This window comes from Ambystoma mexicanum, chromosome 9 (assembly GCF_040938575.1).
Source record: "Ambystoma mexicanum isolate Mex_15411 chromosome 9, UKY_AmexF1_1, whole genome shotgun sequence".
In the NCBI taxonomy this organism is placed as follows: domain Eukaryota; kingdom Metazoa; phylum Chordata; class Amphibia; order Caudata; family Ambystomatidae; genus Ambystoma; species Ambystoma mexicanum.
In genome coordinates this window covers 951911215-951929964 of record NC_090931.1, presented here as the reverse complement: position 1 = coordinate 951929964, position 18750 = coordinate 951911215, and the positions used below count along the sequence as shown (strand labels likewise).

The window sequence follows — 18750 nt, the reverse complement described above, 5'->3', positions numbered from 1 at the left end:
TTAATGTAAATATACCGGGCAGTTATCATGACTCCAAAAATATGAGACTCAAATAATGAAGTCAAAATAATATTAATTTCACATTACAGTATTACATACAATTTGTAAGATCTAAAAATTATATTTTTCCTCTATGCGCTCATACCGGTGTTTCTGTAGTGGATGTAGCAGGCTGTTGTAAAGGGTGAGGGTGAAGATCCTCCAGCCGGGTCCTTGTCAATTCACTGGCGGGTTCATTGATGGTTTCCCCATTGGTTACCTGAGAATGCTGCTGGATCAATGCTGCTTTTAATCTCTACAAATGTAAAAATATAAGTATGCCTAAATTGGTTAATAGCTCCCACATGGAGTGATCAATTTTACTTGCAATTTTTTGACCATAGCTTTTAGAATTTCAACTATGAAAGGTTGTACAAAAAGTGCAATCAGAGTTCAATCTTTATTTCAGTCATTAGAGCACAACAAAAGATCAGTAAATGCATTTTTCTCAGATTTAGATTTGTGATAATGCAAGACCCACAGAACACTTCAGACAACTAAAATATAGTTAATTACACTTTTTTTTGTCAAAGTCTGGCGTTTGGATAAACACCTAGGATGGCCTATTTGGATTGGCGTGGACCATAAGTGGACATTATGTGACTGAACTAAACATTGGGGGGTGTATTAGTTCCCCTGGGCTTCCCTAGCTCCTGGGGTTCCCAGGATAAAAGTTCAGTCTTCTGCACAATTCCCCCATATGTCCAGTGGCCCCAAATGCTCATGAGATAAGGAACAGGGGGAACATTTAAAGTTTAGTTTAGTTTATTATTTATAAAGCGTGACTAACCCTGAGGTATCTGGGCGCTTCAGCATAGTTGAGTCGTTACAGGTACAGTTGCAAAGAAAGCAGCAAAAAGCATGAAGACCAGGTTACAGATTGATCAGTATGACAACAATGGTATTACAAACAAGAAGCTGAGGAACAGTCCTCTACACAATTAAAGAGAGGAGAGTACAGAAGCCGAAGGAGCGGCAGGTAGCTGATCTACAAGGTCAAGCAAATTGGTTTCACAAAACGGTGATACATAGTAAAAGAGTGGGCAGCAGAGTGAGTTAAGTAGTAGCTAAGGTATGAGTTGGTATTGCTGTGCAAAGAGCCAGTCTTTCACTTTGGATCTGAATGTCCAAAAAGAAGATTCGGTTCTGATAGTCGGAAGAAGTGCATTCCAGCATTTGGCCACTAGCACCGGGAATCTAGACCCCCCCCCTGCAGTTTTCAGTTTATAGTTGGAGATTTTTAGGCAGTGAAGGTATGAGGATATAGTAGCTCTCAATGATAAATTCCTCCAGAATTTGTCAGTCAGGTATTTCAGGGCAGTTTTTGAAAGGCATTTATGCGTGATGACTAGTGTGCGCAGCAAGATTCTATCTCGTACTGGAAGCCAATGTGTGTCCCGTCTGATAGCAGAGATATGATTGGAGCGTGGAATATTGAGGGCAGATCTCAAGGCATTGTTCTGCAGAACTTGTAATCTATTCAGATTACGTTCAGTAGAACCAAGGAATAAGGTGTTACAAAAGTTTAGTTTGGATAAGATTAAGGCCCTGGCTAGTGTAAGGCAGATGAGCGTAGACAAGAAGGGTTTGCACACATTGATTAGTTTGTTGGTATATGCTGTAGTAGAGGCTGTGGTATTGACTTGTTTTTTGAGGGAGAGGGTGGAGGCTAAGAAAACGCCTAAGGCTTTTACTTCCTTGGCAACTTTGATGATGTACCCATCAATGTTGAAGGTTTCATAGCATGAGTCCAATCTGTTCAGAAGCGTTTGGGAGCCAACGATAAGAAGTTCCACCTTATCGTCATTTAGATATGGGCCGCCATCCAGGCCTGTATTTCCAGATAGATTTCATTTAGTATTTTGGAGTCTTTGTCGTAGCAACCCGTGAGTGTAATGAGGACCTGGGTGTCATCCTGTAATTCGTGTAAGTGACACCCATGTTATCAAGATGATCAAAGAGGAGCTTAGTGAAGATATTATAAAGCGTATGCAACACGCAGGACCCCTGCGGGACTCCACAGTAGATAGGTACTTGTTCAGCGGACGCTGTAGGAGCGAAGACCCTAAAGGAGCCCATGGTTTCAACTAGAACACAAAACAGGCAGCTATATTGAAAATGTTCGATTATAGAACTAAACAGGTGTAAGGACTTTCTTGATGTTTCAAGTCACAGTCTCAAGTGTAAATATAGCGTTCAGCAGACTTCTTGCCTTCCCAGTCACAGGGTTTTAGCACCCAGGATGCTTCTTAACTTCGTTTGGGCTTGCTCTTTGCAAAGATACTGGCCCTCATTACGAGTCCGGAGGTAGCCGTGCCGGTAAAATCGGCAGGCTTCTGCCGGACTCGTGGGGATTTGCCGGCGCCGGACTTGACAGAATTACTGGGGCATTACAGCCCGGTGGTCCGGTAATTCCGGCGCCGGCATTCCATTACTCCCCATTCCTGTGGAGTCACATAGGACTCCATGGTAATGGGGGCCGCAGAAAAACACCGGCACCAAGCAGTAATGGTGCCGGTGTTTCCACGTCGGTCTGCGGCCGGTGGCGTTATGCCCGCCGGGTCAGACCTGGCAGGTGTAACACCATACGGCCACAGAACTTGTAGTTAGCTGGACCGGCTAACTTGTAATGAGGCCCACTGTCATCCTCTGGCAGTCGGTCACCTTCCAAAGCCCATTGGTATGATGACAAGACACGCCTCTTAGCAAGTTCTTCTTACAATAGGGGATTACATCATCAGCAAGAGTTTCACACCCCCCGACTCCTTGCCAGGTAATTTACCTTCCCCCCCTTGACAATATCAGACCAAGTTAACTCCACCACCCCGGGGTCGCCAACTGGGGCCTGGGACTTCAGCATGCTCAGGCCTTCTCCCTCTAGTCTCTGTTTTCAGAAGGCTTGTTGCAACTTATTCTCCTTTTTTGATGACCACGGTCAGGGTCGGAGATACAGTTGGAGATGCATATAAATGCATGTAAATATGTTCTCTGTAAAGCGCTTTGGCATAAGGCGCTATATCAATAACAAATCATTATCATTATTATCATTATCATTATAGCCCTCAGCAGGATGGTGCTTTTCTTCGTTCCATAGGTGTTGGTTCTTTCCAGCAGCTTAGTCACTGCCTAGCGCTTTAGTTGCACCGTCTCCGATCTGGAATGCCACCATGACTGTGCCAATTCCCGTGTTCTCTTGTTTATAAGGCTGTGAATGACACTTGATTGCAAAATAACTGTCTGGATTAGTTCTCAAATTCCCTCATTATCTGCAAGTTTCAGAATCGGCCCTGTCCTGGTTCCCATTCCTGTCTCTGAGGTGCTTCAAATCTCCACTTTAATAGTCACAGATGACGTTTTTTCCTCTCTCTGTTCCATTTGGCCGGGATGATTGTCCTCGTTAGACTACACAGAGGGTTTAGATGCAGTCTGCCATATTGAAGTGAGGCAGAAGTGGATTTGGCACGATTGGTTCTGTGCTACTAGCAATGGGTATTTACCTTGTCTGTACGAGTGCACCGTGGGGCTGGGTGGTCATGAAACAAGATCTGCAAAACCTGGATCCAGCCAGAAATGTGAGAATATGCAAGTGTTTCAAAGGATAGATTAGTACTGGCGAATCACACTTTGCCTCTGAAATAATAGTTTTGTAATATTAATATTATAAAGACTAATCAGTCTGAAGTCTTCATCTGTAAATAATGTATTCCCAAAGATCAGTCAACAGGCGCGCGGCACCCGGGACTTTAACCCGTTGATATGGAGCCAATCAAACCATTAAGGTGCACCTGATGAGACAGATGATCCATTATTGGGAATTAATCCTGCAAAACATTTTTCAATGAATTCTATCTATGTAACTCGTGCGCCACATTCCGGACTAACATAACTAGCATTCAGGATAAAGGCCTTAGGTCAAAACACGCGTTGGCTGATCTTTGGGAATATATTATTTTCAGATGTACGCTTAACAAGACTGATTAGTCTTTATAACATTAAAATTGCAAAACTATTATTTCAGAGGCAAAGCGCAATTTGCCAGTACCAAGCTATCCTTTGATTCACTTGTCTGAGGACTTTGGGGGCAGGCCTTGTGGAATTGGTGACGGAGCTTGCTGCTCCATTGACTTCAAGTGGTCATAGCACACTCTCAAGTGGTTGTACCCATACACTTGTTTACTTTATGTGAGTGCTTCTCCACCAAAGGCAGTGTTGGTCCACTGGCTGGCTCTGGAATTACCAATGAAACCCACTCCACTCCGGTGACACATGTGAGAAAAGGGGCTCCAGCCTCCATTTAGCCATTTGGTACAGTTTTGAAGCAATCTAATGATGACAGAAGAGCTACAGATTTATAATCCTTTGTATCTCCTAGCGGCAAACTCATTTTTTTGCAGAGGAGAGGTGGTGTTTTTAGCGTTTATGGACCTGAGCACCGCATTTGACAAGGTAGATAGGTCAAAGCTTTGGGCTGTACTGGGATCCATGGGCTGTCCAGGGGACATATTGAGGGTGCTGGTGGATATCCATAGTGACAATGAGGCATGTGTGCGCAGTGGACCCGGAAGACACTGCACAGCGTGCTTCAAGGTAGGCTGTGGCGTGCGGCAGGGTTGTGTTTTGGCCCCAATCTGTTTTTGTTTATATATCAATGGCCTCTCGAAGGATTTGATAAATACATTGGCAGATTATTTGGTATTGCGGGGGCAGGCTTTCCCTGTCCTAGCTCATGCGGATGACACCGTATTGCTAGCCAGGATCCCGAGAGCACTCCAGATTCTGATAAATGCATACGAAGCCTTTATGAGTAATTTGTGGCTAAAAATCAACTCCAAAAAAACAACGGTCATGGCATGCATGGGTAGAAAATGGCCAGTCGCAATGTGTCCCATGCTTTGTGCCATTGAAGTCATCCCTAGGGTGAAGACCTTTGATTACCTAGAGATTTGTTTTTCGGAAGCTCTCACCGGGAAGACACACCTAATAAAACAGTCAGCTAAAATGAGCCAACAAAAAGGGGGTATTTTTCGCTTTATGTCATGGTGTGAGGGCCAACCGATTGATGTGGTATCTAAAATGTAGTAGTTCAATCAAAGGCAGTTACATTATATGGTGCTCCAATATGGGGTTTCAAGAAGGCCGATTTGCAAGCCAAAGAGAATCAATTTTTTAGGATACTTTTGGGGCTCCCTAATTCCTCAGCGTGTTTATCTATTCACAGAGAATTGGGCCTGGAATTCTGGGAGGACCAGTGGGCGTTGGCTCCGATCTTTTTTTGGGTTCGGTTGTGGGCGAATGCACTCTTTGCCATTTCATTATTAGATCTGTATTTGGTAGGGTGGGGTGAAAATGCATTCCTTGGCTTGACTCTATAGATAAAATCCTGGGAGAGGCCAATCTAAGTATTTGTTTTCCTCCAGCTGCCCTTTTACCAAAAATTGAGGTGAATTGTCACAAATCTGCTCTGGGCGAAGTGTTTACTAGGAGGAGAATGCTCTCTGAGTATGAAAATAATTTGCCTAATCTTCATACAACGATTAGTTGGCCACATGAGATCCAACCCTAATTTATTTGACACAGGTGAGGTTTGATTGCCTCCTCCTGCGGGGGAATACAGTGAACTGGAAAGGTTTTCCGCGGCATGCCCAGTGTGTGGACATAATAAAGATGATTTGGTGCATTTGTTATTGTTTTGCCCAGGGTATATTGGGATCCGGAGAGTAACGATAATTCCAGTTCTTAGGGAGACCAAGATCCATCATCATAAAGCAGCTATCTCATTTCTTCTGAGTGCAGACTCTGTTCCGGGTGCATGGGCACTGCTCTCCTTTCTGAAGAGGCAATGTATTTTAGAAAGGGGATTTTGAGGGCACAGGGTGAGGGATGATACATTTTATCCGGCAGAGCTGTAATGTGAAAAGGCATATCGTTTTTAGAGTTGTTTTAAACTTTGTCGCTACATTGATAGTATTGTATTGTATTTCATATGTTTTTTTATTATTGGACTGTTTGAAGTTGTATAATGGGGTTTTGGCGTATACTTTCAAGGGAATGGATTTTATTTCTTGTAATTGCTTGGTTTTATTTCTTGTAATTGTTTGGTCTTATGTGTTTTATGGATTTTGAATCCGAAATAAACTTCTTGATTGATTATAATCCTTTGAGAAGTAGACATGTCATGGTTTCTATACAAAACAGGAAGTAGAGCAAATTCTATAACTGAAAGTTGAGAGCAAAAGATTTTCAAGCAAGATGGAAGATTATGCAATGGTTTCAGATTCCTAAAATGAAGCTAGGAAACATGCTCCTATCCTGAGTGTGTTCCAACCTGGACTGTTGTCAATGTAATAGAAGTGCTGAAGCAAATTACTTGATTGTGTGTTCTGCCAATCACACCAGATACCTGTGAGGGTGCAGTAGTGAGAGACCGGCACACAGGTGGCATTTTTATTGTTACAGACTTTTATTAAAGAAAAGATGGGGTTGGTGAAAGGCCTCACTAGCGCTAAGGCTAAGAGGGGGTTTCCTTCCTCAACATAAATCTTAAAGGGTTTTGTCAGAATGGCAAAATAAAGATAAGTCCATTGTTATGTCAAAACCTTAACTCTCTCCCTCACACTAATAACTAAATATAAGGTGCAAAGGCGTTGTCTGCTCAGCAGGCTCTTCTTCTCAGAGTTCCAAAACACAAAGTTCCAAATGGCCCAAAAACAAATGTCCACAGGGGACAAGAGAATATTCTCCTTCACTTGACTTCTCACAGTATTTCACAAGTTCCAAGAGGAAGTGCCTACTTTCCCTTGGTTCCAATTCCTTAAGATGATAAGAGTATATCTCCCTTCTTTCGGCTTCGTCACAATGTTCACAATACCACAGGTTGTTTCCCGTGCCCAGGTTTCTCTTCCTTTTCCACAGCCAAACAGGTTTGCTCTTCTTGCCAGTACTGTAATTAAGAGTTTGCAATTGTTGTTCTTCTATGGGTGTGATTCTCAGACCAGCATGGCAAATACAATTCTCCTTCTAGGTAGACTTGGTATACTCTCCTACCAAGTACTACCTTCTTCAACAACTGTCCTTTTTATAGCGGTGCGAGCCCCAGACTTGCCTGGCTTTAACGTTCACCTTCTAGGTAGACTTGGTGTACTCTCTCTCCTGCCAAGTACTACCGATTGCAAAGCCAATCTGGTTCACCTTATCCCAGGTACTCGGACTATAAAGATGAGTACTGATGTATTTTCTCCAGCACTGCTCTTCCTTCTGGGTAGTCTTGGTTTACTCTCCTCCCAAGCACTACGTCATCAGGGCCTCATCACGAGTTGGGTGATATCCCAGCAGTAAATCTGATGGAATACCACCCAATGCAATTGCTGTTACTGCCACTTGGTCTGGCTGTATTATTGGCATTTATTTTGAGTCCATAGGACTCAATGGGGCATTTTCGGCGCAATTACTTTGGCAGTAATTGTGCTGCGGTAATTGCACTGAAAATTAGCAGAAGGTCACCAGATTTATCTCCAGCTCAGAGCTGGAGGTGAATCCTCCAACTTTCCCCCTAACTTGTAAGTGGGCGGTGCAGTAATGAGACAGTAACCTATTACCGCTGCATTTTTACCGCACCGCCCAACTCGTAATGAGGCCCATAATGAGGGATGTAATGGTATGCTAATATTTTCAGGGTCCCAGTCCCTACGTTTGGGGTATTCTCCCCCTTTTCTATCTGCCACCTCTTTCCTGCAGTTTCAGAGTCCCAGACTCAAGGCTTGGAGTATTCTGCCCCCTCCTCTGCTTGCCTCCACTTTCTCTGGTTTCCAGAGTCTTCTAGCCATCCTGCGTATCTGTGACTTCGGTCTGCGAGGTCGTCCATCTTCTCCCAGCTTCCTCCTTCAGCCGCGTGACTTGTGCTGCTTACAGCGGCCTGGCTTGGTCTGCGGCGGCTTTGCAGCACCAGTTTTTCTTCTGCGAGTCGTGTTTCTTCCCACACCCCGGGTTTGTCTGCAGTAGTTGTCCGCCAGCCTGCCATCCCAACGAGTACTTCGGGACCAGCCCCAGAGCTCTCAACCTCTTCCCGGGCATCTCAGCTTGCACAGGTGCAGCGAAAACAGTCCTCGCGGCTCCTCCAAGGAGGACTGGTTCCTGCTTTAAGTCCTTCTTCACTTTATTCATTCGTTGGGCTCAGCTAGATCAAAGAGGTTGGACTGCTCACTGTGGTGCCACGGGGTGCTCTTCTGCACTCAGCGCATCTTCGTTGCAGTAGTATTCCTCAGGATGCCAACACCTTACTTCTTTATCTCAGTATAAAAAGGAGGACAAACCTCTACCTTGTTTGCATACATAGAAGTACTGAGGGACTTAACACTTTGGAGAGGGTAAGAGGGTGAAGGAGATGGAATAGTGGTATGGATATGCTGCATCACTCCTAGGGTGTCATCCCTCATCCCATGATCCCCCTGCCCATATGATCCTCCTGTGGTGCACCGCCCCCAGGGGGATTATTAGAATGTAGCCGCACCGCCCACATGAGAAGTGTTCTCTCTCATGGGAGAAGGGACGCCATCCAAGGATTCGTCACATACCCCATAGGAGCAATCAATTCAGTAGACTTTAACATATAAGGAAATGTAAGAAAAAACATTTGTAGAAGAGCATCTAAACGTGTTTGTCATTGGAGTTGAGTCTCTATCATCATATGCAGCAGCTAATAATGTCTCAATAGGGTATTTGTGATTGACTTGTGTTACAGCCTAGCCAAATGCCTTAATACGGGATATTGGCTTTTTTTAGTAAGGGATCCAGTATCCTTGAAATGTGGGATGTCCGGTACAGTGAGAGCACTATACAACAAATCATCCTGTGAAACACAATTAGCACAGAAACATTTGTTACCTGGAAGAGTTCTTCAAGAAGCCTCCCTGTGCAGAATTTCTTAATAAGGTAGAAGAATTAAAACCAAATGTATCAAGAGATGTGATATTTAAGACCTGCTAGCAACCACTGAGAAATGTAATATGACTAAAAAAAACTAAGGAGTGTGACAGAATTCAAGACTAGTCTTAAACTAACATTTAAAATGAGGAATGACATAGCAATGTTGGAGTCGTTGCTGGGTGTAATAAGGCCCCTTAGATGTGCAATCATTGGTTATTTCTTTGCAATAAACGCTCATAAATACTGATGGAACACTATCATCCAGAAATAAATTATTGAAAGAATCAGATGCTCCAGTTTGGAGCGAGTTTGAAAAGGTAAACAGGGTTGTGAGGAAATCTAATATTCCATTTTTCCCCATTGGAGCCAATGAAGTGCTTGGACATCTACACAGAGCATTGGAGGTTGCCAGAGGTTGTGTAGGCATGACACAACATACTAGAGCACTTGCATGTTACAATTATTTTTTTTTATGAACAGCGCCAGTACTTGCCCAAATATCTGAAAAGATATCCAGCACACAAGATATTTCAGAGCACGCAGCATCACACAAACATTAAAAGAAGCAGTAAACAGGGAGGCTATTGCAATAAACACATTTGTTATGGAACTTAAACAGAATGGAAATCCATTCTTTCATATGATTGACCTTAAGTTGTCAACATTGCAAACAAGGCATTTTTTAGTGTGCGATTTACAAAAAAGTTTGGCCAGCTCCGTGCTCTTATTTTCAGATAATTCTGAGGAAGAATTTGTATTTATTGAAGAACTCATTTCGAGTAGAAATACCTTACAAAGTAGGTAATAACAGAGAGCAATGGCAGTCCTAGAGTAAGGTTCCTTTACATAATAGCGCTGTAGTACTGAATCAGATAAACCGGGTTGTGATGGGGTAAGAGTGAGAACGTAAACCAGGGCCCGTGACTGGAAGACATTACACCTTTTTTAACACCAATTACCTGGGGCCTATATTTGCAAATTGCACAGCGTAATCCTGGGGGTAGATTGCAGGAGAGGTGGGATGGGTGGCAAGTTTGGGTAGCGGGATGCAGGCATTTAGGGGCTTCTTCCATTGCTAGCAGTTGGAGTTTGAGCATCTGTGTTGAAACACCCAGAAGAAAATAAAAATGAAAGTGACTGGTACTGGTGCAGAGTTAAGGGCAGACAGATCACTACTTGCCAACTGGTTGTTGTAAGCTGATCACGGTGCCACATAGATTACAGTAGACCTTAGGGCACCATGAATTCTGTTGTACCACAATCACGGTATATTGAGGACTGACCTCCACTACTGCAAAGCAGCAGCAGAAACAGCAAACACACAACTCAAACAACAGCAATTAAAAATATTCCATTAAATGTATCTTTTCTGTGGGAAGTGTTGATGGATTGGCAGAAAACAAGCTTTGGATAAGTCGAAAGGAATTCAAACATGCAAATATCTGGCACCAGCATTAATCCAAAACATTAAAAAGTAGTATTGGGAATACACTTGGTGCTTGACGCATGCAAAGACATCTCAATCAAGAGTATTATTATGCAAAAGAGGTTGCAGGAAAGTGTACAAGGCCACAAGAAAATCATGAACAGCACAAACAAAGCTAATGTTACTATGAAGACACGCCATAGATTAATTAACTACTTACCACCAGGTGACCTACAAAAGGACTCTTTAATTATTTTACCTCAAGATTATAATATTAACTGCTCAGTCCTCCTACTTTCTAATCATATTTCAGAAGTAAATAAAGTAGCAATTGATAGGTTTTACTTCCCATGGAACATCCAATTAAAAGTACAAACGAGGTTTCATAATTTGAGCATGAACATTGAAACTGCATTGCCTTCAATGTAAATGTTGCTAGACCCACTTTTCCTTAGTCAGAAAATACCTTTCGAATGAGATCTTTGAAATAAAAATCCATTGACAAATAACAGAGATATTGAAACTTTCATGAACTTAGTTGGCGGCCATCTTAACAAAGGAATAATTGCTACAAATCTTGCACCACTGATTGACAGAATGGAAATTATTAAACTATTGGTACTTTCCAAAGACAAGACCAGTCCCAACCTGTAATCACTAAAACTGTCACAAACTTACAAATGCCTATCTACTACAATCAAAAAAGTGCTGCAATGTCCAAGTGAGCCTTCCCACCCACATGACGAACATCAGAGGTTGGTGGGGTATAGAATTTGTGTTGGTAGTATGGCAGGTCGGAAGGAGGAGTCTGACGCATTAAGGACATTATGAATCTCTGTTCAATGAAATTATATAGAAAGGACAAACTTTCGATATTGCTAAAGGGATCATCCTACCTACCTAAAGAATCCTGCCATCTGTCGTCAGGACAGCCCAAAGTAAAAATGTCCCGATCCAAGCCTAATTCTACCTGACCCTACCACTAATTTAACCAACTTAAACTGAGCCAAGAGAAGGTCTTTCTTTCCCTGGACTTCACAAAGTTCCTGATAGTTTCTGTACGGAAATGTCTCTCTCTTATACTTGTGATTATTTATACAATCCTCTTTGATAAGCTATGGATATCTCCGTCATGAACTCTTGTAGCTCTTGAAAAACACTTATGGGCTTGGTGCTCTATTTAAGCTTATGTTGCTTACACTTTATTTTGAGACAGTCTCTCACACTCTTGTCTTCACTTAGCACTCTTTCACAGTCTCTCAATGTTCCTTGGCCTCTGTGCAAGTGACCTGATCACCTTTTAGATTTTCCCACACCTGGGTTCTTTCTTTTATACTCTTTCTTCTAGTCTCTGTTTCTCTTGATAGTATTATCTCATATTCATTAGAAGCCATGCTGGGGCTTTGCTTTAACCAGTCTTTGTCTCTTTGATCAGCAGACCTTTTCCCATACTTCCCAGGTAATTGTCTCCAGTCCATCTTTATTATTCTCACAGGGTTTGTTACTTGCTTTAAGAGCTTTTCAAATAGGTAATCAGAACACTTTATTTCTTGTGTGTCGTCTTTATGAATGGGACAAGTTGCCCATATACTCTTGTATTCCTTGTATCACGTCTTTATGACAGAAATCAGATGCACTCTTCATATACTCTTGTCCCGGTGGCATCCCGTGCTTCCCGTTTTCCCCTGTACAGTCATCAGCGTAGGGAAATGTTGCAGGACTCAGCACATGCTGTGGTATTCTTTTCTGTTGTTGCTCTCTCGTTCTTGCTTTTTTTGCGGTGGCACATTCTCAGCTTACCTTCAGGCTCCAGCCGTCTACCGACGCAGGTGATAGGGAGCTTCTCGTGCTCCCACTGTGATGGTCTCAGTGTTGTTTAACAGGAGTCTCACCCACCACAAGCCGATCGTGGTCACACCAACTCCTGGATACTTCTTTCTGCTCGGGCAGTGGTTTCCTCGTTGCCGTTCTTGCCAGAGTCTCACTGTGACGTTCCTCGCAGATTTGAAAGTTGCAAGCTCTGTGGCTTACCTCTACTCTGTTCCTCCAAGATGTGATCACTTCAAGGGGCTTACCCTGCATACCATACACTCTCTTCCTCCCTCCTCCACTCGTCTCAGTTACATATACGTCTCGCCTTAAAGATACATCATCTTTTCCTCTTCCTGATAGATTCACTTTAGCATTTCCTGCAGCAAAATATAAAGATGTTAAATTCTTCTTCTCAGCACGCAGTCCCACATATGCCAATATATTGGGCAATCTAGGGAGTACTTCGTAGGAACGGGATCATTTGTCCCCTAAGGGGGAGTCACTCCTGTGAGGTCTTATTTGCTCATACCCCTAGAGAGGATATCGTGGAGTGGACTCATCTCCCTAGTCTCAAAGGAGGTGGCTCCCCCTTATGGAGAAGGGGTGAATACCATAGATTCATTACAGTAGCAAGGGGGCTACCAGAGGAAGTTACAAGGTGCACATGTACCATGACATTAGTAAAGTGATATTGCAGAATCATTACGCAGCACTTACATCAGCTATCAAGGGTATGAATGTTTGGCACAGTCTTTTTGTACTGTGCCGAAACAGCAGCTGGAAGGAACAGAGGCACAGCCTGGAGCGATCATTATCACTGTGAACCACAAATGCCACAGTCACCTGAGAGCTAGCGGAATGGCAGGGATAGGCAGGAGAGCATGAAAAAGATCCAAGATCTATTCAATAACCAATGAATCTCCAAGCACTCCCCTCTGGAGGAAATTCCCTGGGTCAAAACAATTCAAACATCCAGTTAACACTGGAAGTGAAGAGGTCCAGCTGAGGAGTCCCTCAAAGGACCAAGATCTCCTCCAGACGTTCCTGACAGAGCTCCCTTTTTCATGGGTGCCCGAAGTCTCTGGGCTCAGAACATTCGTAAGGACATTGTCCATCCCAGACAGATGGGCCACTGATAAAAACACATTGTTTTACAGAGCCCAGAACCACAGCCACATTTTATATCTGCATAGAGGCAAGGACCCAACACCATCCTATTTGTTGAGGTAGAGCGTGGCCACCATGTTGTCTGTCAGGACCAACACACATTTTCCTCGAAAAGACTGGGAGGAAGGCAACCAGGGTACACCTGACTGCCAGAACGAGCTTCAGGGACTGAAAGACATGGACCATGCGAAGGATATTCACAGCCAGATACTCGAGAGGGAAGGCCCTGCCCAGGCAGGTCTCCAAGACCACCCTGATAAAAGAGGGACTAGGACACTGAAACATGAGACTTCTTGAAGTTCAGGGAGAAGCTCACACTGTACAATGATAGGCAGGCACAGTAACAATGTGCCGAAAGCCTGCTCTAGAGAGCAAGCTCTGAGTAGCCAGTCATCCAGATAGTGCAAGTATTGTATGCTTTCCCTCCTGGGGTGAGCCACTAACACTGGCAACAGCTTGGTTAAGACTCTGGGTGCTAAAGAAAGGGCGGACAGCCGAAATCTAAATTAGTAGTGGGCAGACCTCATTACAAATCTCAGGTACGTCCTGTGCATGGCATGGATTGGTACATGGAATTAGGAATCCTGTAGAGTCAGGTAGACCAACCAGTCCTGTAGTTCGAGGGCCTGAGGATCTGAGCGAAGGTGACCATCCTGAACTTCTCTTTGTAAAGATACAGGTTCACCAGCCTCAGATTTAGGATGTTGAGCAGGCCCCCGTCATCTTCTGTAACCAGAAAGTAAAGAATAACAGCCCCCTGTCTGGCTCTGCACATGTTCGGGAGTGTGTTGATAAAAAGGGAGTAACCTTGAGCTATAACCTGCAACACTCAGGTTTCTGCAGGAATTTCACACCATTCCTTGACGAAAAAAGAAAGCCCTCCATTCCCCTACCTGGGTGGCATCCCGGGAGACCTCCTCGAACCCCGTAAGGCTGAGCTAAACGGCTATTGAACTGCCAGGTCTAAGGACTCGGCCCTGGCTGGCGACACCTGAAACATCTAAAAGGACTCATCTGCCTTCGTCTCAAAGAGGTTGTGCTCATCGAAGGGCACATCCAGCAGCTTTGAATGCAAGAGTGCCCCCCTCAGCACTGACTCCTTGCCCATGGCATGTGCAACACAATCAGCCATGATAAGGCTTGATTGCAAAATCTGGCATGCGGCTTCCTTCCCATCCTTCAGCAAGGAGTATAAGCCCTCCATCTCCTTAGCCATGAGATTCTTTGCCAGCTCAGAGATCACACTTCGGAGGCCAAAAGAGCATTTAGCCAAAGCACAGGAAGCATTAACCACTCTCAGAGCGAGATTGCCTGAAGCAAACACGTTGCGCCAAGCATCCACTATCTTGCTCTCCCTGTCTGGAAGAAGCGTGGGAAAGAGGTGTTTAAAAAATAAAAAAGACTTTATATGTTTTCAGTATAATAAACAATAACAACTAAACAACAGAAAAGAACACTGGAAAGGAGTGTCATACGGAGAGGTGGTTTTAAGGTTCGCCATAGCTCCCTTACTTCCAAACTCTCCAGGGATGTACACATGGAGAGGCAAGGCAGATATGAGGGAGCCAAGTGATGTTTCTTCACAAAGTCCTGTTCCTCCACACGGATTGACACAGGTTTCTCCCAGATCATCAACAATGGGGACCTCCAGATCCGGATTGAAAGTTTTTCTCTGGTGACCTTCATCCAAGATGTTGGTCAGTTCAAACTGAACTTTGTGCTTGGTGGGTTCTGAGAACTGCTGTGTTAATGCAACCATTGCCATCAACCTCTGGGAAGAAGAGCAAGGCCTGTCCAGAGCCGGCGATGGAATGATGTCCAGCTCCAGGAAGGTGTACAGGGCAACTGGCGTCCAGTAAGCCTGGGCCAGATCCAAGTCTGCTAACTCACCATATTACTCTTCTTGGTCGTCCCTGGCTCCCCAAGAATAATTGGGCTGCATCCCGAATGGGAAGGAGCCCCCTTCTCATTAAAAATGTCAGACATCTTTGACATAAACTTGCCCATTGGAAGCAGGGCATATGCCTGGGGGTCACCGACATCAACGCTGCCATGGCCAGGTGGACAGGTGCTTACAGCTCAACGCCTGAAGGCGAACCAGCATAGAGCTGATCAAAAGCGGTGGGTGTCAGCAGGTGTGCAGTTGTAGTTGAGAGAGGAATCCTTGCTAACTCTACTAAGTGAAGTGGGCACCACCAGAGCCGGGGATGAAGCCGCTGGCACCTTGGCAAAAGGTCTAATCTCTCTAGGACAGGATTGGGTGAGAAACAGTACCTGCAATACCAGAGCCGCATCCTTTGAGAAGTCTCTTGACCAGCGAGTAATGACTCCTTTTCTTTGATAAATAAGAGTGGTACCCCAAAAAGCCTATTGGTGGCCTATTGGGGAGCTAGACCTCTTCCAATGCTTCTTTTCCTACTTGTCCTTTCAGACAGGATTGTGCCCCTCTTCCTCCTCCTCCTCCTACTCCTGCTCCTCCTCCTCCTCCTCCTCCTCCTCCTGCTCCTCACCATCCTCCACCACCGCCACCACCACCTTCCTCCCCTCTGAGCCCAGAGACTTGTAAGGGCTTTATCTGCTGCTCTTGTGGCAAAAAGTTAACAATTGTGCAGCACTCTCCCGAAGAGCCTTAGGATACATGGACTGACACAACCGGCAGTCCTGTAGATTGTGCCCTTTCCCGAAACAGTACATGCATATCCTGTGGGGGTCCAAGGCAGAAATGTGCCTCCCGCAATCCACACAGGGCTTAAAGCATGAGACCTTCCCAGGATTAGGCATGGTGCAGAAGTATAAATTTTGCCTACGCTAACTTGCGCTCCCAAAATAAACAGTGTGTCAAAAAAGGAAACCGAGTTCACTGACCATGGCGGCTCCTTATATACTGCCCCTGACGCCATGTCCGGCATGGGGATGAGCCACTTGTTGTGAATACGCTTCTGAAGGCAGCCTGTGGTGGAGATAGAATATCAAAGATGGGAGATCTGTGGGAGGAAGGAATCCATTTCAAATAGACTAACTGATATAGGCAAGTTTTTCAGAGACACTTTGACCTGTGGAGTTAGAGAAAAGAGTGGAGCGTGTGTGATGCCCACAACAGTCCAAACAGAGGTGAATGGGGAAGCCTGTGGATGCACACTATATTGTAGCATGAGAGAAGGGAGCAAAGACAGAAAGTTGAGCAGGAGAAAATGAGACTATGATTTGGGGGTCCAAGAGAGCTGAGCTTTAGTCCAAGCTCTATCTTAATGCATAGAATAGGATGCCTGAAGCACTTTGGAACAAAGACAATTTAGATAAAAGTCAAACTGTGTGGAAGTGCTACATTCTAGGACACTAACCCAGAATTCCTAAAGTGAAATAAGAAAGTTGTTACTGTCAGGACTCCTGAGCCACGTGTGCCTTCAGTGACCAAACAGCACATGGTCCTGCCTTGGGTTTCCAGGGTCACACCCCATGGTCATATCTATGGTTTTTATAACTTGGAAAATATGGGGATGCCTGCATTCTAAGGTCTACTAATCAAAGACAATTGCAGCTGCACCACTATTTCAGCAGCATGGACACCCCCACTCGATGCTTTGTGCCTGTGAAATAAAGGCACCAGTGTATAAGGCATGTGTGATTGGCAGCCAGCTTAAATTAATCAAAGGGTCATTCACAAAGGTGTAGGAAAATAGTGGGACATAGAGGTTATCTGACAGTGATATGGGAGCAGCAGGGAAAAGCTGTCGAAAGTATAGCCCTCATCCAATCAGGAAACAGGACTTAATTAAGCAACACAGAGAAATCAGATTAGGGATTTTCTAGTGACTTGATTTTCGTAGGTTTAAAAAGCGGTGCATAGTCTTAAGATTAAAAGCCACAGTTCAGTGCAAAATCCTGCTATTGGCAAAGCTTAACAAACATTAATTAAATAAATTAAATTTAATGACTACATTTAAGGAGTTATTTCAAGTTCCTATAGCTCATCATCTAGGTAAATGACTTCAAATGTGAAGTGGCGATGGTAGCGAATACACTGAAAACAAGTTTTAGGAATGGATTATGAATGGCCTATACTTATAACAAGGCAAAAGTTGGGTTATGAATATATGCAATTTCCTAAATCTGACAGGTTCACCTGACACAGTCAAGAGAGGATGGTGACCCATCTCAATGTGGGACAGGAGTGCTATCAGGGTGTTTACCAGAGCCAGCCCTACCATAGAGGCGAGGTGTGGGAGGTGAGAGGCCCCCAATCTCTGTCCCTTTTACTTGTGCCTTGTTAAGTGAAGTAAGTCCCACCCTATTTTGCCAAAAGGCTGGCAGCCCAACTGAGAGCGAGCAAGCGAGGAACTATAAGATCACAGAGTGATCCGCACATTAAATAAGCAATCTAGATGCTCTATGTGGCATGTACTGTGAAATTGATTGCACCTTCAGTTGAACCACAGAGCCTTCTGCACATCAAACCGGCTATCCAGATGCTGGGTGTAGCCTAGAAACCAATGCTAGAAGGACTACAACTTTAGCGAACCTCCATCAGAAAGCATCAGCGAGCACAAAAACTCTGAAATTGTCTACACTTTGAGCAGGCCGCCATTACATACGAAAAGAGGGTGGGGCTTCAAGCCTGTTATATGTGTTTTCATGCCTGAAACTCGGCCATAATCAGCTGAGGAAGAGAAACAATAGAAGGGGTAGGACAAAACGTGGCACACGAAACCAGGCAGTGTGGCTTCTTTGGGCGAGGTCAGGGAAGGAGAATGAAGATCAAAAGACCGAGAGGAGGAAGGACAGTGGAGGAGGATTGCTGAAAGTATGTGCAATGTGAGGTAATGGTTGGGAGGTGAAAGCGGCTCTTGGATTTCAGAATGCGTGGAAGGTGAGTGAGACCCACAGAGGGAGAGAAGGGGTGAATGAGAAGGTGATTGGGAGAATGAAAAGAGGGAAATGGTTTGGGTAAAATGTAGTTTAGTAGTGTGGGGATGGTAGAGTAGTAGAGCAGAGAGGGGAAAGTAGTAGGGTGGAGAGTAGCAGAGAGGGGAGTGTAGTAGAAAGGCCGGGGCAGTAGTCGAGCGGAGAGGGGAGATGAGTGGCCTTGGAATAAAAAGGAGAACAGAGGTAGAGTGAAAGGAAGAGAGGGGAAGAGTGTAGAAGACATGCAAACAAGGAAATGAAGGATCGAACATCAGGAAAGCAGTACCAGAGCGACAGAGAAGCAGCATAGGAGAAATCCGGGTGATTGGAAGGCACATCTTCAGGGTAACATTCCTATTGTGAAGAATCAGGTTGGATCCACCTACATTGTTCACAGAGGAAGTGAGAGAGATAAGGGTTTTGCCTTTAGGCCATCACAGCCAGTCAGGCAAATAATAAACAGTGGGGGTAATCTCCAGTCT

General features: G+C 44.4%; 1 protein-coding gene across 2 annotated transcripts in view; it reads right to left on the bottom strand.

The window, feature by feature from the left end:
• ATF2 (activating transcription factor 2) overlaps nt 1-18750 on the bottom strand; it is a 1079253-nt gene that overhangs the window by 331617 nt on the left and 728886 nt on the right. For both annotated transcript variants that reach the window (XM_069616143.1, XM_069616142.1), the window contains one exon: nt 146-295. In XM_069616143.1, the coding sequence (XP_069472244.1) occupies nt 146-295 (150 nt within the window). The remainder of the gene's footprint in view (nt 1-145; nt 296-18750) is intronic.